Here is a 21,940-nt window from a genome sequence, read left to right as displayed (position 1 = left end):
TAAACAAAAATATTGTTTTTTGACATACAGAAGTACAACTTGAAAATATAAAAAAACCCTAAAACTGTAAACTCTATTGGCTGTAATGCCATTGCACATGTTACCTGAATATATTACAAACATTAAATATTAAGAAAAAAAAAAAAAAAAGAAAAGCCTCTTAATTTTTCTTTCAGCAGCTTAGTAGATGTGAATTTTGACGTCAAATTTCAATCTAGTTTTAATCAGTCTTTTGACTAAAATGCCATTTTAGTTATAGTCGAATTTTAGTCATCTGAATTGTTTTAGTTTTAGTCGACGAAAATATTTTAGTCAACAAAATTAGCACTGGTGGCCATCCTTCCACGAACGGCTGCCTCAAAGCGTGCACAAATGCATTACTAATGCTAAGGATACTGTAAAGCGGGGATATGCAATTAGCGGACTTCCAGCTGTTGCAAAACTACAAATCCCATCATGCCTCTGCCTCTGGGTGTCATGCTTGTGGCTGTCAGTCTTGCTATGCCTCAAGGGACTTGTAGTTCTGTAACAGCTGGCGGTCCACTAATTGCATATCCCTGATGTAAAGTGTCTCAATAGAAAAGGCTCTTCTGGGTTCCACTTGTGAATAGAGCAGTAGAGAGCATGTGCACACACTGTAGGACTGTTTTTCAGAGGATTCAATAAACACTACAAGCAACAGGTGTAGACAGAAAAGTAGATATGACAGTTTTCTAATGCTCATTTGCAGCATGTTTGTTCCAAAGCTGTGAATGAAATGTACGTTATTCAGATGTAGACAGGCATATAGCACGTTCAGAAGGTGGTCTACAATGGCAGCCACTATATCTCTATCATGACAGAATAACTTATACAGCTTTACGAAAAACCTTATTAGGAAGTTATTTTGTCTACTTCCCTAGGACAAAAACAATTTTTTTTCTACCCTGTCAAAACAAAACACAAAAAAAAAACCAAAGGGTAGAAGTGAAAACGTGGACATTTTCATTTCGCTGGCATAGAATTATATAGCATCATAAAAAATGGATTTACTGACCTGTAAAATCAAGACACAAAAAAGCAAATAATCACTACTGTAAGGGGTTTATTTTTTTTACTGTGAAAGTAATATTTACAGTAGCGATTATTTGCTCTTTTTGTACTATAAAGGGCTCATTTTTTTTTTTTTAACCCCATTAGGTTACTGGCCGATTACTCGATTATGAAAATAGTAATCGATTTTATAATTGATTAGTTGTCGATCGATTAGTTGTTTCAGCCCTACACACACTCCTGTAAGCCTGACGGCTGTCAGATGGAAACAGTCCACCGTGAGTGCTGCCTCCCCCCACCCCACCCCTATTTTTCCTGAGTTCCACACGCCAATGGGCGAACGTCGCTGGGGCATTCGGGAGGGAGATCAGAAAATGTTCATTCTCTGAATCTCCCCATCTTCCGTGACCGTGGAAGCGTTCTGTAAAATGTCACTTCCAGGTCCTAGTGCCACTTTTTACAGCTCACAGTACATGTCAGAGCAAATGAGAATCATGAGGTCAAAGGAACTGCCTGAAGAGAGAATTGTGGATCTGGCAAACGTTACAAAAAAATTTCTGCTGCACTTAAGGTTCCTAAGAGCACAGTGGCCTCCATAATCCTTAAATGGAAGACGTTTGGGACGACCAGAACCCTTCCTAGAGCTGGCCGTCCGGCCAAACTGAGCTATCGGGGGAGAAGAGCCTTGGTGAGAGAGGTAAAGAAGAACCCAAAGATCACTGTGGCTGAGCGCCAGAGATGCAGTCAGGAGATAGGAGAATGGGAGGGGTTATCAGGGAGAGGATTTCCTGTCTTTTTGCTAGCGTCCAATCACCTGTAAGTGGCGCATAACCCTCAAGGATTAATAGAGGTGCTCAGTGTATTGTGATAACAGTGTTTACAATATTTTTTTTTTTTTTTTAAACAGCAATACATACAGCAATATGCTAAAGCAAGCTGCAAGTAAACACTGTCCATATAAGCTTACAACCTAGATCACCTGTCAATGTTCTACATCAATTACATAAACATCTCTCATATGGAATTTTTTTTTTCTTTCAGCATTGCCAATCACTCTTTAGAAACATACAGCTGAACATAATTACCTGATGACAACTTCTTCTGTGTTGTTTAATTCCACCACAAGAACAGAGGGGGAAGCTTCTGATGGAATAGTCAATGGTGGAGTAATTATGTGAGCATCTGGGTCATCCTTTCCTGAATGTGCCTTGTGGGATTGATCTTCCTCCTGCTTTTCACTGTTCAGATTGTTAAGATTTTGCCCCACACTTTCAGTGGACTTTGCATAAAGAATTGCCTTGTAAGGATTTTCGGAAATGACCTGGATAGTGCAAATGTCAGACAGTTCTTTCACCTTAAAAGCATTCAAAGGAAGAGTTATTTTGAATGTGTCCTCAAAAACTTTGGGCAGTGCATGTAACCAGAGACCATTGGTGTAGTTTGACAAGAGTTCAGAAACTCTTTGCTTAAGTTCAGCACTTGGTATTGTGTTAGCACCGAGTTTTTCTGATGAAGCCTGCTTTGAAACACCAGGAGACACATTTGGTTTAACCTGAACAGTAGTGTGTTGTTGGGTAATCTTCTGAGTGTTCTGTTGCTTTTTCGAACTGGAGAATAGAACGATCTCATTCTTGTTGTTTATAGGTCTCTGTACCTGAATATACATGCAGAATATCATTATGACAGTGGGCCATAAACATAGCAAAAAAGTGGTTGTAACCTTAAAAACCCTTCACTGCCAGCCCCTCTCCTTTATCCAGCAATAACACACAATGTAAGTGTTAAAATATATGCCTCTAAAAAGGTAGGGAGGAGAGCAGCAGATGTAAAATGGCTACGGTAATCAAGGCTCAGCCGCCTTGATTACCATGGTCAGCACATACAGGGGGACACAGGAACAGGCAGGATCAACTATGTTTTTTTACAGCTTAGAGAGGGACAGGATAGACAGCACAAGCACTGTGCTGTTTAACCCACTTGCCAACCAGCCGCCACCATTATACTACAGCAGGTTGGCATAGCTGCATGAATCGGCGTAGGTTTACGTTGGGCACTTTAAGCGTGATAGGGGGCACCCGCAGCGTGACGCGCGCGCTGCGGGTGCCCCCTATCACGCTTAAAGCGTGATAGGGGGCACCCGCAGCGTGACGCGCGCGCTGCGGGTGCCCCCTATCACGCTTAAAGCGTGATAGGGGGCACCCGCAGCGTGACGCTGAAGCACATGGCCGCGATGTCTGCTGGCCACATACGATCGCTCCGCAGAGAGCCAGAACGGGGATCTGTGTATGTAAACAAACAGATCCCCGTTCTGACAGAGGAGTAGAGAGAGATCAGGAACAGCGATCTCTCTCCTCCAGTCAGTACACCCCCCCCCCAGTTAGAAACACCTCCCTAGGGAACACTTAACCCCTTTCCTTCCAGTGACATTTATACAGTAATCAGTGGCTATTTTTTAGCTCTGATCGCTGTATAAGTGTCACTGGTCCAAAAAAAGTGTCAAAAGTGTCCAATCTGTCCGCCGCAATGTCACAGTCTCTCCCCCCCCCGCAAAAAAACAAAAACAAAAAAACACCGCAGATTGGGAACAGGAACTTTTTTTAGGGTTACAACCACTTTAACCGAGCATTACAATAATGTAAAACTACAATTATTTTCAGTATTACGCATTTTTATGTATACAATCACATAAAAAGGACGATAAAGATGTTCAGAGTCTTACAATAGAATAAAACCATAAAATTGCTTTGCTGAAGAAACATTTCAGTTACATCAACAGTAAGGGCTCATGCACACAGGACATTTTAACAAGGCTGCTGTTAGGGGCATCTGACTTTTTTTTAACTGCTTCTAAACGCCTCTTCATGTTAGCCTATGTGTCCATGCACACAAACTGTCAAAGGCGTTTGGAGGCATAAGCGTCTAGGGGAGAGTAGATAAAAACGACAGACTGTGCGTTCAGGAGCAGAGGCTGTTGAGCTGTAAAAACATCTGGATGCTGCTGAATGTGGCTCAACACTGTTAAGGTGCATCAAGTGTTTTTTTTTTTTTACATGTCAAGATCAATCGTTCCCTATGAGAGCCCATTGATTTGAATAAAAGTCGCACCAGAAGTTGGATATTGATGATCCGATTTGCAGTACGACTTGTGTGTTGAGGATCTTGAAGAGGAACCCCACGCCAAAAACGAAAAGAAAAACCGGCGTGGGGGTCCTCCCAAAATCCATACCAGACCCTTATCCGAGCATGCAGCCCAGCAGGTCAGGAAAAGGGGGGGAGGGGGGTGGGGTGGCGCGAGAACAAGCAAGTGCCCCCCCCCTGCACCATACCAGGCCACATGCCCTCAACATGATGGGGACAAGGGCCTCTTCCCGATAACCCTTGCTGTTGGTTGTCGGGGTCTGCGGGGGGGGCTTATCGTAATCTGGAAGCCCCCTTTAATAAGGGGCCCCCCAGATCTCAGCCCCTCACCCTATGTGAATGAGTATATCCCTACCCATTCACCAAAAAAAAAAAAAAAAAAGTGTAAAAAATACCGCTGCCAGTTCTCCTCTCTCCGCCGTCTTCTCCTGCTGTTCTTCCTCCAATGTTCTCTCGAGGTGTAATGCTAGGGCCGCCGTGTGCCAATACTTATATAGCCAAGGAGCGGGGCCACCCGGCAACGTCATCCGGAGGCTCCTTCCCCTTGTGACATCACCACCCAGGGCATGATGAAACGGTGATGTCACAAGGGGCGGCACCTCCGGATGAAGTTGGCGGGTGGCCCCGCCCCTTTGCTCTATAAGTATTGGCCCATGGTGGCCCTAGCATTACCGGGAGAGAGCGTTGAGTGAACATCGGAGGAAGAACAGAGGGAGAAGACAGCGGACAAAGACAGAGGAGAGAGGAGAACCGGCAGAGGGAGAAGACAGCGGAGAGAGGAGAACCGGCAGCGGAGAAAGTCATCAGCGGTGAGGGGAGAAGAACTGGAGGATGAAGACCTCTCCCGAGGGAGAAGAAATCAGAAGAAGGAGAAGAGACGCCAAAGCTGCTTTAATAAATTTGTCAAAAACCTGTGTACCGTTTTTATTTGACACTTTTTGGTGAAAGGGTAGCAGTACGATGTACTCCATACTCATTCACATAGGGAGGGGGGCCGGGATCTGGGGGCCCCCTTGTTAAAGATAAGAGTCTGGTATGGATCTTGGAAGGGAACCCACGCCTTTTTTTTTCCATTTTGGCGTGGGGTTCCTCTTCATCAAGATCCTCAGTGCACAAGTCGCACTGCAAGTCGAATCATCGTGTTTCGACTTCTGGTGTATTCAAATCAATAATCTCTCATATGGAACCATTAATTTTGAATAGAGGCAGAGAAACGCCGCTATAAGCTAGCGCGGCTAAACATGTATTAACGCCAAATACAAAAAGCTACTAAAAGCACGTTTTTTACAGCTGCTTTTTCCTGGCATTGGTAGTGGCTTTGCAGCTCGTTTTTTCTAACGCCCTATGTGCATGAGCACTAAAGCTTGACATAAGCACACAGGGGTAATAACAGTAATGTACAAAAATACTTACCCAGTTTGAACCCTGCCAAAGTTTGTTATCCGATTTTGGCAAAGAGAACACTACAGTTCACCAGAGAAACAATATATTAAGTTAAAGGAGAAGCATGGGGTTTATAAAAAGAAATAAATGAACATCCATGCTCAACTCTATGCTGCAGCATCAGTGTGATGCTGCATCTGTCCCAGGTCAGCTCCAAGACTGAGTTGACTGACCCAGTTCTCGGTCCGCTCTCTGCTCTGTTCTCCAGCACTCATTGGAATGCAAGGCTGGAGAGGAACTGTCGCAGCTGACTTCGCCTCTCAGGCATATGCCGAGAGTTGCAGCGAGCTGTCAACCAGGCAAAATATTTTCAGGATCCTTCTAAAGCCTGGAGCAGCTGGGCCACATCAGCTCACTATAAGCTGAATCTGGGTAACAGGAGAGCAAAATTGGTGTACTCCTGTGACCCACAAGAGAAGTATTGACAAAAAAGCTTTGGTCACACTTCTCTTTTACAACCTCCAACAGAACCAATAATATATCCAAGTACTTCCATTAATAGCTGGCCAAACAGTCTGAACTTCTACAGTCACCTACAATGTAATGCATGTTACAGCCACAGGAATTGAAATTGGCAGAAAAAAAAAAACCCTTATTTTTTATTTAATTCAACTTTACTCCCGCTCTCCTATGCCTTTCCCTTCTTAAGCTTACTCCTCTCATTAGAAACTACATTTGCCTTAGAGGCACCTGGCGAACATTGAAGTGCTCACTTCAATGGTGCTCAGTAACTAAAATTTAAAGTGGTTGTAAACCACGGACATGAAATATGAACAAAGCATATCCCTCTATAGTGTGTAATTGTCTCAATTGTCATTTCTGTCTGCAGCTTCGTTCCTCTGCCATCAGGAGGAATCACTTCTGACAAAATTTTCCTGACACCAAAAGCTGAAAAGGTGACAGGGGAGGTAGCTTCATCTGATTGACAGTCTCAGCTCTGTTCCTGTGTGACAGGGGTGGGGTCCCTTGCCTTTAATCAGCTGAGCTCTGCAGAGTGTAATTTCAGCTCTCCGCCCCCTTTTTTTCCTGATAGCTCAAACACGCTTTGAACGAATGTAGAGAAGAGAAAACTGCAGATAAACAGTTAAAACCTATGTAGTATTTGTTTCATCTCTGTGTATCACCTGAGGCTAGTCACTTCACTGGGTATATGTAAGGGTTTACAACCACTTTAATGGAGCCAAGGTAAGTAAGGTCTTACTCAGATGATGGCAGGGCAGCCATATGTACATTAGCATGGCAAAGAGAGATCTGCACTCAAGACTAATACAAATAAGAAAAGGTACAGCCAAGAGATATAGAAGTCACCAAGAAGGCATGTGGTATGGATATCATGTGAACCCTCTCCCTCCCCTCCACCACCTTTTTGTGAACAGTGGTGTCAGCTATGACAATAGTAAATAAAGATAATCATGATGGTGAGAAAAAAACCAAGCTTTAATAAGATATCCAAATCCAAGAACAAAAAACATAATATACTGCAAGCTTACGAAGTCAGATGTGGCAGTTGCATCGATCCTCATTTCTCAGGTTAAGAATTTTTAGCAAGTACAGAAAATGCCTACTAATCCTTTCAGAAATGCATTGCTAAAAGCACTAATAATGCCATCTTCCTTTCAAGCCATCTTCTGTAAACCAGGGTTTAACAAATCCCAGATGCCAGGTCACCATGGTGACTAGAAATTGCATCTTGGCGCCTGGGCTTTTGTCAGTCCATTCACTGTTGGCACCAGGCATTTCTGGGTAAGGGGCGCGCACCCACCCGACTGTGGCATCAAGTGATTCCCTTAATTATTTGATCCCCTACAGATTTTGTAAGTTTGCCCACTTAAAAATAAAGGGTCTATACTTTTTAGCATAGGTGTATTTTAAATGATAGAGACACAAAATATCAACCAAAAATCCAGAAATAAAACACACACACGATACAAATGTTATAAATTGAGTTGCAGTTCAGGGTGTAAAATAAATATTTGATCCCTAAGCAAAACATGACTTCGTACTTGGTGGAGAAACCCTTGTTGGCAAGCACAGAGGCAAGACGTTTCTTGTAGTTGGTTACCAGATTGCACACATCTCAGGAGGGATTTTGGTCCACTTCTTTACAGATGTTCTCTAAATCCTTAAGGTTTCTTGGCGGTCGCTTGGCAACTCGAAGTTTCAGCTCCCTCCATAAATTTTCTATAGGATTAGGTCTGGAGACTGTCTAGTCAACTCCATGACCTTAATGTGCTTCTTCTTGAGCCACTCCTTTGTTGCCTTGGCGGTATGTTTTGGGTCATTGTCATGCTGGAAGACCCATCCACGATCCATCTTCAGTGTTCTGGCTGAGGGAAGAAGGTTCTCATCCAAGATTTTACAATGCATGGCCCCGTCCATCGTCCACTCAATGTGGCAAAGTTGGCCTGTAGCTTTAGCAGAGAAACATTCCCAAAGCATAACGTTTCCACCTCCGTGCTTGACTGTAGGGATGGTGTTCTTAAGATCATAGTGAGCATTTTTCTTCCTCCAAACACGGTGGGTCGCGTTTATGTCAAAGAGCTCAATGTTGGTCTCATCTGACCACAGCACTTTCTCCCAATCCTTCTCTAAATCATTTAGATGTTCATTGGCAAACTTCAGATGTGCCCGTACATGTGCTTTGAGGAGAGGGACTTTGCGGGCGCTGCAGTTTTTCAATCCATGGCGGCGTATTGTGTTACCAATGGTTTGTTTGGTGACTATGGTCCCAAATGCCTTGAGATCATTCACAAGCTCCTCCAGTATAGTATTGGGCCGATTCCTCACTTCTCTCATGATCATCCTTACTTCATGAGGTGAAATCTTGCCCGTCTCCTGCTCACCAAGCTTCTTGCTGATGGTCTTGTAGCCCATTCCAGCCTTGTGCAGGTCTACAATCTTGTCCCTGATGTCCTTTGACAGCTCTATGGTCTTGCACATGATGGTGAGGTTTGAATAAAAGAAAGATTCTGTGGATAGGTGTCTTTTATGCACATAACGAGCTGTCGTTAAGTACACCTTCTTAAGGCCTCTTTGGTCCGTTTTTCATCCACCTGTTCACGGATGAAAAACAGACATCAATGCATTCCTATGGAAAAACAGATGACAACGGATGAACATCCATATGCATCCGTTTACATCCGCTTCATTCAACATCCGTTTTTTTTGAACGGATGAAAGCCCTATTTTTCATTTGTATTATGTGTTTTTTCTGGATTTTTGGTTGATATTCTGTCTCAATCACTTAAAATACACCTAAGATAACAGTTATAGACCTTTCATTTCTTTGTAAACTGGGCAAATTTACAAAATCTGCAGAGGATCAAATTATTATTTTGCCCACTGTACATGCCAATCACCGGGTCCTGGCCATGAATCATTGGTCGGGACCTGGTGATTGGCATGTACAGTGGGGAAGATCATCAGAGCGAGTGATAGCAGAGAGAGATTTGCATTGTAAACAACACAGATCTCTGAACAGAGAGCAGGGATGTACTGGTTTTTGTCTCCATCCCTTAGTAAAACAGTACGGTGCAGCTACATCACACTCCCTAGGCACAGTGTTAACCCTTTGATTGCCCCAGATGTTAAAGGGGTTGTAAACCCTCAAGATTTTTCACCTTAATGCATTCTATGCATTAAGGTGAAAAACCTCCTGTGATGCAGCAGCCCCCCCAGTGCCCCCCTTTTACTTACCTGAACCCAGTCTTTCCAGCGAGGAGGATGAGCACACCAGCTCCATCCAGCCGGTGTCTCGGGTCCCAATTGGATAAATTGATAGCAGCGCAGCAATTGGCTCCCGCTGCTGTCAATCAAATCCAATGACACGGGAGCCGGGGTCGAGTCCTGCTGTATGCGTCAATTGACACAGCAGCAGGACACGGGCATGCGCCCATACCAGTGCCCTGAGGGAGAGCGGCTCTCCAAGGAAGAGCCGGGAGCGTCGCTGAGGGACCCCAAACCTTTACATATCCTTTAACCCCTTCCTACCCCGTATCATTACAGTGCCAGGGTATTTTATTAGCACTGATCATTGTATTAGTGTCACTGGTGATGTCAACTAGTGTCAGAATGCCTGCCATAAGTTGCTAAACCACCATTACTAATTATATATAAAAAGATATATATATGCAGCCCCATCTAGCCACTCAGAGCTCAAGCAGGAATCATAAGATTCTTGCCATTACGATTTGCACCAGCCTAAATCTCTGGTGTAAATGTAGTCTTAAAAATGCTTTAATTATAAAACATGAAAACTGGTACATATGTAGACAACAGAAAGGCCAGTATGGGCTGTAAGTGCAAGGTGACAAAGTAGTAGTGTAAAGTTTCTACCTTCCAAAACGTGCCCTTTTCAAACTGTATATAATGACAAACTAATCGAAAACTGAGGAAAAAAAAAAAAAGTAAAAAAACCAAAAAACAAACAGTTGCTGCTATGAAAGCGAAATACAAAGCACGAAAAAAATAAAAATAAACTGCACAACTACTGATTCATACCGTGCAAATGTGCGTCCAATTAGCAACCTGTTTCAGGGCTTCATCACTCAAATCATGTTTGAAGGTCTCCTTATACATCTGAGGCAACCTGGACAGTGAAATTCCATTACTGTGCTTGCTGAACAAATCACGCAGGTTGCTCTGAATCACTGGGAGATTAGGATGAAAATTACCAAGCAGCGCAGGTTTGCCAGATTGCATCTCATTAGCTAAAACAAAGCATACAAATATACTTAAGGCATCTAGAGTCAAAATGTAAAACCATATTCATTCCTACATGGTATTTCAACTATTTCTAGCCTACTCATACTAAATCTGAACAATCTAACCAGTTCAGGTCTGCCCTATAGCAGTTTTACTGCTACAGGGCGGCACCTGTGCGCCGGATCACATATATTTGCGATTCGGCTCTTCCGGGTAGGAAGCATGCATGTGCGCCACCGGCAGCTCGCTCCCTTTGTGATTACACAGGGGGGAAGCCCAGAGGTACCGCAGACTCGATGTCTGCCGGCAGCTGCAGATGATAGAGGACAGGGGCAGTAAAACCTTGATCCCAAAAGAAATAAACTGTAACTGATTATAGAGTGTGAGCTAGAGTTCAGCTTCGATTTGTTACTTTATTTAAATCTGCAGGTACTTCTAAAGACTCCCATCCCCCTACAGTGACAATTCTGCAGTGCCCTGTTATCCTATATCCAGAGTGTGGTGTCTGTAAAGAGGTAAAAACAAAAAGGAAAAAGCCAAAAAAAAAAAAAAGTTTGGTGTGCATAACTTGGTTATTATGTAAAGTTTAAGCCTGGTTTCACACATGTGCGGTGCGAATTGAAGCTCAGGTTTCACTGGGGAGATAACAATCTCCTGTTCAACGGATTCATTGCGTTTTTGCTCAGGATTAGAGAGCAGGGAGAGGGGGAGGGAGAGGGGGAGGGAGGGGGGGGGGGGAGAGGGGGAGGTGTAGTGAGGAGAAAGAGAAAATCCTTGTTCAGAACGCAATGCATCTGCGAATCAGATGCGTTCCCATAGGAGATAATAGGCTCGTAATTCGCACCGCAATGCCCAAAAAACGCACACGTTTTTTGTGCAATGCGCAGTGAGAATGCAACGCACATATGTGAACCAGATGCATTCATATGAATGTATTTTAAAATGTCCTGCGAATTAGATGCGGTGTAAGCCGCATCTAATTCGCATAGGTGTGAACCCGGGCTAAAAAAAAAAAAAAAAAAAAAAAGACGACCTAAAATGCTGTTTTGCAGATTTTCAGACAGGGCTGCAATATAAATATTATGCATAACAGATTCCCATTTCATAGGCAGGTAGCTTGATAAAAGCTTGGTCTATTTTTTTGTTCAGAAATGACATTCATTTTAAAATTGACTGTTAAAAGCAAGCGAAATGTTCAAACGACATTCATCCATTCTTGGAATGTACAAAGAATTTTCGTATGAATATTCGTACAAATATTCTTGGCCAAAAATCAATACCTGTATGACCAGCATAAGATTAAGTAGCAGCAATATGATTTTTGTATCACCGGTTATTATGGGGTTAAAAAAATAAAAATTAGCCCTTTAGGGAGGATCCACACTAGCTGCGGCCACGGCTCACAGCAGGGAGTCTGGTGCGTCCCTGTTCTTCCTTTCAGGTACCAATCATGTCTGAAAATTTGTTTAAATTCGGACCTAAAAATGGAGCCAAAAACACACAGGACCCTCTTTTCCAGTGCGGACCGCAGTAACCCGAGGTGTGTGAACCAATTTGCATAAGTGTGAACCCAGCCTTAGGGTACAAAAACCATCAGATAATCGCTATAAGGGGTTAATTTATACTGTGAAACCATGAAAATAATAATTCATATATATTAAAATGTATAAATGTATCCAGAAGTAGGATATACAGGGTATTTTAACTGCGAGTCAGACATGAAGCTCGATGAAAGGGGGGGGGGGGGGGGATATAAATCTTTTATATTAAAGGTAGAACTAAAGACTAGGGATGCACCAAATGGGTTTTTTGGTGCCGAAACCGATACCGAAAATAAATCTTCCTTGATCCCGAAAACCGATACCGAAACAACACCGATAACGAAAGTGACTGTTTTTAAAAATATTTTTAAACAGGAGATGGTCAGAGACTGGGGACATGGTACAGGAGATGGTCAGAGACTGGGGACACGGTACAGGAGATGGTCAGAGACTGGGGACACGGTACAGGAGATGGTCAGAGACTGGGGACACGGTACAGGAGATGGTCAGAGACTGGGGACACGGTACAGGAGATGGTCAGAGACTGGGGACATGGTACAGGAGATGGTCAGAGACTGGGGACATGGTACAGGAGATGGTCAGAGACTGGGGACATGGTACAGGAGATGGTCAGAGACTGGGGACATGGTACAGGAGATGGTCAGAGACTGGGGACATGGTACAGGAGATGGTCAGAGACTGGGGACATGGTACAGGAGATGGTCAGAGACTGGGGACATGGTACAGGAGATGGTCAGAGACTGCGGACACGATACAAGAGATCAATGCAGCCTCACCAGTGCCTGCAGCCAGTGTCCCCAGTGGTGCAGTCAGTGTCCCCAGTGGTGCAGTCAGTGTCCCCATTGCAGCCAGTGAAGGGAGAGGAGAGCCGCAGCCGCCTGTTTGATTACAGTGCTGGGAACATCACAGCTTTCATTTCAATAGCTCTGTGTTCCCCGCTGTGCGCCGTCACATACAGCCCCTCCCCCTTGTCCGGGCACTTTGATAGACAGATCACTCGTCCCATTGGACAACTCTCCTCTCTTCTACGATATAGGAAGCCCCCCTGATAGGTGGCACGAAGGGCGGGGGCGGAGCCCCACACCCGCCCAGGCCCCGCCCCATTTGGTATCGGCAAAAATTCTTTTGGCTTTTTCCCGAAAGGGCCATTTTCGGCCGATATGTTTCGGCAGCCGAAATTTTGGTGCATCCCTACTAAAGACTGAGACTTTTTTGCATGGATATAATCATTTTAAATATAATGCACAATATTGGTAAACTTTTGAAAAATATAAAAAAAAAAAAAAAAAAAGACACCTATGCCTAGGTAGACAACCAAATAATAATAAATGGTGATGCAAGCAGCTGCTGTCTATACTATCCATAAGGATTGACAACTATATATAAATTTCTGGCAGCGCTTGTTTAACCACTTCAATACCGGGCCTATTCTGGCACTTCTCGCCTACATGTAAAAATCATCTTTTTTTGGCTAGAAAATTACTCAGAACCCTCAAACATTATATATGTTTTTTTAGCAGACACCCTAGGGAATAAAATGGTGGTCAGTGCAACTTTTTATCTTGCACGGTATTTGCGCAATAATTTTTCAAACGCCTTTTGGAAAAAATCAGGAATTAAAAAATAAAACAGTAACGTTAGCCCAATTTTTTTGTATAATGTGAAAGATGATGTTACGCTGAGTAAATAGATACCCAACATGTCACGCTTTAAAATTGCGCACACTCATGGAATGGCGTCAAACTTCGGTACTTAAAAATCTCCATAGGCGACGCTTTGAAAATTTTTACAGGTTACCAGTTTAGAGTTACAGAGGAGGTCTAGTGCTAGAATTATTGCACACGCTCTAATGAACGCGGCGATACCTCACATGTGTGGTTTGAACGGCGTTTACATATGTGGGCGGGGCTTACATGTGCGTTCGCTTCTGAACGCGAGCTACCGGGGGACAGGGATGTTTTAAATTTTTTTTTTTATTATTTTTAATTTTACTTAATTTTTTTATTTTTACACTTTTTTTTTTTTTTACATTTTTTTCTTTTTGATCACTTATTTCTATTACAAGGAATGTAAACATCCCTTGTAATAGGAATCTATTGTGACAGATCCTTTTTATGGAGAGATGCGGGGTCAATAAGACCCCACATCTCTCCTCCAGACTGGAAAGCACGAGATCGGAAAAAAAAAAAAAAAAAAAAAAAAATCACCGATCTCATGCTGACAGCCGCGATCGCGGCTTTATTTATTTCCGGGAACCCAGGCACGGGAGAGCCTGGAAAAGCACCGGATGGCCGCGGAAGGTCCCCTCTAAGCCTACAAGAACGATCAAGCGGCGGAACTGCTGCTATGATCATTTTTATCGTGCACAGAATCACCAGCTGGAAAGAATGATATCTGGATGATGCCTGTAGTCGCAGGCATCATTCAGATATCCCCTAACAAAGTAAAGGACGTCATATGACGCCCTTGGTATTGAAGTGGTTAAACTTGGTGGTAAACTTACTTTATATTTAATTGTAATGCCTTCTATTACCTTCAGTCTATCAGCCTCCACCTTCTCTGGGTTCAGATGCTGATCTTCCCTGCACAGAGCCCTTAAAGGTATTGTAAATGTTGGATTTTTTTCTTTTAAACAAATTTGCCATACATGCTCTGTGCAATGGTTTTGAACAGAGCATCCCTGATTCTCTTTCTGGAACTCCCTGCCAGAGCTTCTGGCTCCTGCCTTCAGATTGCCCCTATAGCAAGGTGAAAAAAACTTCTGCCTTTAGAATGGCTCACTTCCTTCGCCTGCCCAAGGCTACATGACCCATAAGGCATTGCTCCTCACACATTTACATTCATAAGTTCTCAGGCACTTACTGACATGTATGAACACGTATGGAGCTGCATGTGGGCTGCACTGTATTTCCTGATATGTAAACAAATAATGGACTTTCTATGCAGGCCAACTAATCAATTGACCAATTAATCGATTCTGTAAAAACAGTTATAGAATAGAATAACTATTTTCATAATTGATGCTGCCGATTAGTTGTTTCAGATCTATATCTAACCATCTCTATAGATTTTTTTTTTTTTTCGTCATACTTACCTGTAAAATCCCTTTGATTATATCACAGGACACAGAGTGAGGCTATTATTCCTTACTTACTAGGACGCCCCAGAGCAATAGCCTTGAGGGGAGGGAGACATCCAGCCAAAAACAATAGCCATCAGACCTATACAGCAGCCTGCAGTAGACTGCGGCCGAAAAGCCAAATCCTCTGCTGCTCGAACATCCACTTGATAAAATTTTGTGAACATATGCACTGAAGACCAGGTAGCAGCCTTACAAATCTGAGCCACAGATACCGAAAAGCCCAGGTTCCTACACCCCTGGTAGAATAAGCTCTCACCCTGAAGGGAGAAGCCTTAAGTTTCAGACCGTAGGCCTGAATGACCAATTGACGGACCCAATGGGCAATGGAAGCCTTGGAAGCTGCCTGCCCCTTCTTGGGTCCTGACTGCCCGCACTATATCCAAGGAGTGCAGTCATTTCTCTTCCGCCAAATGAGGCGGAGAGAAAAAAAATAGAAGGCAAAACAATGTCCCCATTCAAATGAAAGGCCGACACCACCTTAGGCAAGAATGATGGAAGTATAGTTCCCTTCTAGCTGAGGTGATGGCCATAAGGACGGCTAGCATGCATGACCGCAAGACTAATGAAATTTGCTTGATAGGCCCAAACGTTGTTTCTGCAACACAGACAGTACCAGGTTTAAGTCCCAAGGACACACAGGTGACCTAATGGGGGGAAGCAAACGAGTTACTCCCTGCATAAAAGGTTCAGATTAGTGAATGGGAGGCTAAGGGCCTTTGGAAGAATACTGAGGATGCCATTGTCTGGCTTCACATCAAGCAATATAGGCTTTCTAGATCCTATAATAGATCGTGCTAGTGACAGTTTTTCTGGCATTCACTAGGGTAGACAGGACCGGTCCCGAGATGCCACAATCCTTTAACACCCTGGCTTCAATAGCCATGCCATCACATTTAGAGACTGTAAATTGGGGTGGAATAATAGGATTTTTTAAAACAGCTTACCTGTAAAAATCCTTTTCTTTCGAAGGACATCACGGGACACAGAGCCACAGTAATTACTGATGGGTTATATAGGTATCACTGGTGATTGGACACTGGCACACCCTATCAGGAAGTTCAACCCCCTATATAATCCCTCCCCTTGCAGGGATACCTCAGTTTTGTAGCCAAGCAATATAGTGTATTAGAAGAGGGGCGGGGCCTCTGTGTCCCGTGATGTCCTTCGAAAGAAAAGGATTTTACAGGTAAGCCGTTTTAAAAAATCCTATTTTCTTTCTCGAACATCACGGGACACAGAGCCACAGTAATTACTGATGGGATGTCCCAGAGCAATGCTACCTGAGGGGGGGGAACCACGACCAAGTAGGGTGCAATCAGACCTGAGGACCCTGTACCGCTGCCTGCAGCACACTACGCCCAAAGGCGATATCCTCATGCCTTCTCACATCCACCTGATAGAATCTGGTGAATGTATGAACTGAAAACCAGGTTGCGGCCTTGCAGATTTGAGCCATAGAGGCCCGGTGATGCACTGCCCAAGAAGCACCAATAGCCCTTGTGGAATGTGCCCTGATCTGAAACGGAGGAATCTTCTGTTTCAAACCGTAAGCTTGAATGATCAACTGTCGAATCCATTTAGAAATGGTAGCTTTTGACGCTGCCTGTCCTCTATTGGGACCCTCTGGCAGCACAAACAAAACATCCGTCTTGCGGATCTGAGTAGTTGCCCCTAGATAGACCTTAACTGCTCTTACTGCATCCAACGAATGTAGAGATCTCTCTTCCGGAGAACAGGGATCTGGAAAAAAGGAAGGTAGAACAATGTCTTGGTTTAAATGAAAATCAGAAACCACCTTTGGTAAAAAACTAGGATGAGGGCGTAGTACCACTCTATCCTTGTGTATAATCAAATAAGGCTCCTTACAGGAAAGAGCTGCTAATTCTGATACTCTTCTAGCAGAAGAGATGGCCACCAGAAAAATTAATTTCCTTGTCAACAAGACCAAAGGAATCTGACTTATTGGTTCAAAAGGCTGTTTCTGTAACACAGCCAGGACCAAATTCAAGTCCCAGGGGTTTAGGGGCGCTTTAACTGGAGGATTAAGACGCATCACCCCCTGCATAAAGTTTCGGACCAAAGAATGCGAAGCAAGTGGCCGCTGAAATAATACTGATAAAGCAGAGACCTGGCCCTTGATGGTACTCAAGGCCAGCTTCATCTCTAATCCCATCTGTAGAAAATCAAGGATTCTACCTATGACATATTTCCTGGGATGCCAACCTCTGGATTCACACCAGGTTATATAAGCCTTCCAGACTCTATGATAAATCATCCTGGAAGCTGGCTTCCTTGCATTAATCAAGGTAGATATGACAGGACCTGAGAGCCCACGACTCTTCAGAACGTGGGTCTCAATAGCCAAACCGTCAAATTTAGCGTTTGTAAGGCAGGATGGAACACTGGGCCTTGAGATAACAGGTCTGGGCGTTCCGGTAGTGTCCACGGGGAACCTACCGTCATCCTTACTATTTCTGCATACCAAGTCCTTCTGGGCCAAGCGGGGGCCACCAGAAGTACCGACTTCCTTTCCTGCCTGATCCTGCGAAGGAGTCGTGGTAGTAGCAGAATAGGCGGGAATGCATAAATCAGTGAGAACCGATGCCACGGAATCACCAACGCATCCGTCCCGCATGCAAGAGGATCTTTTGTCCTTGCCACAAATCTGTCTGTCTATCTTTTTGTTGAATCGGGATGCAAAGAGATCTACATCTGGAACCCCCCATCTTTGGCATATGGCCCAAAAGACGTCGGGATGCAGAGACCATTCCCCTGGAAGTAACTGCTGGCGACTTAGATAGTCCGCCTGCCAATTCTCTATTCCCGGGATGAAAACTGCCGATATGCATGGCACATGCATCTCTGCCCAGACTAAGATCTGGTTCACCTCTTTTTGAGCAGCTCGGCTCCGGGTGCCTCCCTGATGATTGACATAAGCCACTGCTGTGGCATTGTCTGACTGGATCCTGACCGGCAACCCTGTAGCCTGATAGTCCAGGCCTTTAGAGCTAGATGTATCGCCCGGATCTCCAGAATGTTGATGGGTAAGGTCCTCTCTGTCTTGGACCATACCCCTTGGACCGCAGCCTGTTCCAGAACTGCTCCCCAACCTGACAGACTGGCATCTGTTGTTACCACCGTCCAGGTAACCGGTAGAAAGGATTTCCCCTTCTGCAGGTTTTCGGGTATGAGCCACCAATTGAGGCTCTGACGCACCGCATGCGACAGGTGCATCGGAAAGTCTAATGCCTGAACCTTCTTGTTCCAGGTCGACAGAATACTGTGTTGCAGCATTCTTGAGTGAAACTGAGCATAGGGAACTGCTTCGAATGAAGACACCATCTTCCCTAGTAGCCTCATACAAAGGCGGACTGAGGGACCCTTCTTGGTCCTTACTGTCAGAATCAGCTCTCTCAAAGCAGTGATCTTTGCCTGGGGTAGAAATATTTTCTCCTGGCTTGTATCTATAATCAGACCTAAATACTCCAGTCTTCTTACTGGTTTTAGGAAAGACTTTTCTAAGTTGAGGATCCAACCCAGGTGTTCTAGATACCTGACCGTGGTCCTCAAGTTTCCCTTCAAAGAGGCTACCGACCGGTCTATCAAGAGCAGGTCGTCTAGGTATGCTATGACAGCTATACCCTGAGCCCTTAATCTGGCCAGAGGAGGAGCCAAGATCTTTGTGAACACTCGAGGTGCAGTGGCTATCCCGAAAGGCAGAGCCACAAACTGGAAATGGCGCCCTCCTACCTCGAAGCGCAGAAACTTCTGATGAGCAGGAAAAATGGGCACATGCAGATATGCATCTCTGATGTCTATTGATGCCAGAAATTCTCCTCCCTGCAGGGTGGGAACTACTGTTCGAATTGATTCCATGCGGAAGGATTGAATCCTTAGGAATCGGTTCAGATCCCTTAAGTCCAAAATGGGCCTGACATCCCCATTTGGCTTTTGGACCGTAAAAAGGTTGGAATAGAAGCCCAATCCCTGGTCCTTTGCGGGAACTATCATAATGACCTCCTGCGACAAAAGTCGCTCTAACGCTAGAAGGAGCGACTGCTTCTTCTCTGGGTCTCTGGGAACATTTGATCTGAGGAACCGAGGAGAAGGGAATTCCTGAAACTCCAGCTTGTACCCTAAGGTTACCGTGGAGACTACCCATCTGTCCTGGAAGTCCTCGTGCCAGAGCTCTGAGAACTGTCGCAGTCTTCCCCCCACTCGAGTGAGCGGAGGCGCCCCCTCATGCAGAGTCTTAGTGTTTTGCCTAGTAGGCTTCTTTCCCCAGGACTTCTTTTGTCCCTGGGGTTGACTCTTGTCTCTGGACCCCGATGGAGGCGGCCGTCAAGACTGCCTGGAGGCTGAAGCCCCCGGCGCTGGGGAAAGAGTCCGTTTGAAAGAGGGACGCTTACTCTTCTTCTTGACAGGTAAGAGAGTGCTTTTCCCACAAGAGATTCTCTTGATATAGTTATCCAAGTCCTCTCCAAACAACCTTGCACCACGAAATGGAAACTTAGCCAGTAGCTTCTTACATGGTGCTTCGGCTGACCAATTTTTTAACCATAGGATTCTACGTATATGCACCAACCCCAGTGAAAGACGGGAGGTTTGCACGATAGAATCTCTAATGGCGTCAACCACAAAGCATAAGGCCGCTGGAAGGTTAGCAAACCCCTGGGCCTGCTGTTCAGGTAATACTTTGATGACCTGCTTAACATGGTCTCTTAAGTATTGACAGACTCCAATCGCTGCTACTGCAGGTTGGGCCACTGATCCTGCTAAGGAGAAAACATCCTTCAATAGGGATTCCATCCTCTTATCTACAGGATCCCTGAGCATCTGAGCATTGTCTACAGGACAAGTCAGGCTATTATTTACGGAGGAAATGGCGGCATCAATAGCCGGTATTCCCCACATTTTAATAAACTTTTCTTCCATCGGATAAAGTGTTGAAAACTTTCTCGGCGGAAAAAAACGTTTGTCTGGGTGATCCCACTCAGAATAAATGAGCTTTTCAAGTAAAGTATGAACAGGAAAAGCATGTGCTGCTTGGAAAGGTTTCAGTGACCCCAAAGCAGAAGAGGATTCCTTAGCAGTTTCAGGTATGGGCAACTTAAATGTGGAGCGGACCAATCCAGTGAGGATCTGCACTAAGACTTTCTCCTCTTGGGAAGTCGCAGAGGGTCCCTCTCCACCTGATTACCCCGAAGAGGAATCATCCGTCCCATCCCGATCCTCTGAAAGGGATTCATCTCCTTTATCCCAGAGCTCCTCTGTCTGAGGGTCTTGGGGAACAGAGGAAAGCCTAGTGCGTTTTCTTCCACTGAGTGAAGACGTAATCACGGCCATTAATCTTTCCTCTAGACCATTAATAGTTGAGGAAAAAACCTCTTGTGTAATATATACAGGGGCTGAAGTGCCAGAGGCAGGTGTAGCTCCTGACCCCGATGGCTCTCCCCGGCTAGCCGTCCCTGGCCCATCTTAATGGGGGGAGGATGCTGCCGACAGGGGGCCCTCAGAACCTGAACGAGATCCCCTAGTGTCTCTGGTTCCTGGGGTGCTTGAACCTCTTCTACCCATAGTGCAAAGCAACAAGGTGTGAGGTGTACAAATGAACACTGCCCGCTGAGCGATGTAGTCTGGCTAAAAGCCTTGCTACCCAATGCTCAGTCTGGTGTTACTTCAGTAAATGCTGCCTAGGAGAATGCCTGTGTCCCACCTTACATGCGACCGTCAGCTCTGTGTCTCTCAGAAGGCTTAGTGCACCTGTACAGAGTGCCTTTAATAGCCTGCAGCTGGCCTGAGTGGGAGTCTAAGCACTCTGTGCTGACGTCCCGCCCCCTCCTCTACCGCCCCCCCCCCCCCCTCGAGTTTTGAAAAAAAAAAAAAAAAAACGAGCGTTTCCCGCACTGCCGACTCTCCTGTGCTGCTGGAGAAAGGCTGGGGATGGGGGGGGGGGGGGGAGGGAGGCTGGTAACAAGATCTGCCTGAATGGCTATCTTCAGAGATGGTGGCCATTAGGCCGCAGAGCCCGGGTGGTATAACCACTTTCTAGACCCCTGTGGCCCCTCTCTAGCCTGGGGGGGAACATTCAAACATGAGAAATCCCCCCTTCCACCTTACCTGTTTGCAGCCTGCTTGAGACGCTGGGACATAATCAGCGATTACAACACCTGAGACAGAGTCAGCATGTGCAGGTTTATGCTCTTGGCAGCCCCCGGTGGTCACAATAGGCATAGCATGCATTTACCTTAAAGGAGAAAGGCCACTAGAACTCAAAAATTCTGTGGAATCTCCTCTTACCTTAACCAGCCGCAGGGTGCTGTTTACACAGACCCAATCTTCACCTCTCACGGTGGGCTCCGTTTGAAAAAACCGTCAGAGACTGGGGCCCCCATCAGTAGGGGGATCCAACAGTTCTGGGACCGTAAAGCACCTCGCCAGAAATTAGGAAGTTTAAAGCCATTTTCTGATCTGCGGGGTCCAGCTCTCTAAAAAGAGAAGCATTACGGGTAAAACCTTGTTTCTTCGGACATGAGGCCCGGGTACCATTCAATTCGGCCATGAAAAGACACTTTGAATGGATCCGGTTCGCCTGGCTTGCCCCAGTATAGGATCTTAGGATATTCCCTTTGGAGCTCAGCACAGGACATCTTTACACGTCCATCACCTAAGACACTGGCGTAAAAACTGAGGTATCCCTGCAAGGGGGAGGGATTATATAGGGGGTTGAACTTCCTGATAGGGTGTGCCAGTGTCCAATCACCAGTGATACCTATATAACCCATCAGTAATTACTGTGGCTCTGTGTCCCGTGATGTTCGAGAAAGAAATAGGACCTTGAGACAGTAGATCGGGGCAGCACGGAAGCGTCCATGGCCCGTCTTTTGCCAACCTCATGATCTCTGGGAACCAGGGCCTT

At 45.1% G+C, this 21,940-nt stretch overlaps 1 protein-coding gene across 4 annotated transcripts in view; it reads right to left on the bottom strand.

The window, feature by feature from the left end:
- The window catches only part of TDRD7 (tudor domain containing 7), a 161,020-nt gene that overhangs the window by 70,849 nt on the left and 68,231 nt on the right, over nt 1-21,940 (bottom strand). For 2 of the 4 annotated variants that reach the window (XM_073591238.1, XM_073591239.1), the window contains exons 6-7: nt 10,114-10,262; nt 2,118-2,686 (exon numbers count right to left, since the gene is read on the bottom strand). In XM_073591238.1, coding sequence (XP_073447339.1) covers nt 2,118-2,686; nt 10,114-10,262 — 718 coding nt within the window. Of the gene's footprint in view, nt 1-2,117; nt 2,687-10,113; nt 10,323-21,940 lie in introns of all 4 variants that reach the window. The other 2 variants (XM_073591236.1, XM_073591237.1) reach the window with 1 other exon arrangement.

This window comes from Aquarana catesbeiana, linkage group LG01 (genome assembly GCF_042186555.1).
Source record: "Aquarana catesbeiana isolate 2022-GZ linkage group LG01, ASM4218655v1, whole genome shotgun sequence".
Lineage (NCBI taxonomy): Eukaryota > Metazoa > Chordata > Amphibia > Anura > Ranidae > Aquarana > Aquarana catesbeiana.
The sequence above is the reverse complement of the archived record's forward strand: the minus strand, read 5'-3'. Positions and strand labels throughout refer to the sequence as shown.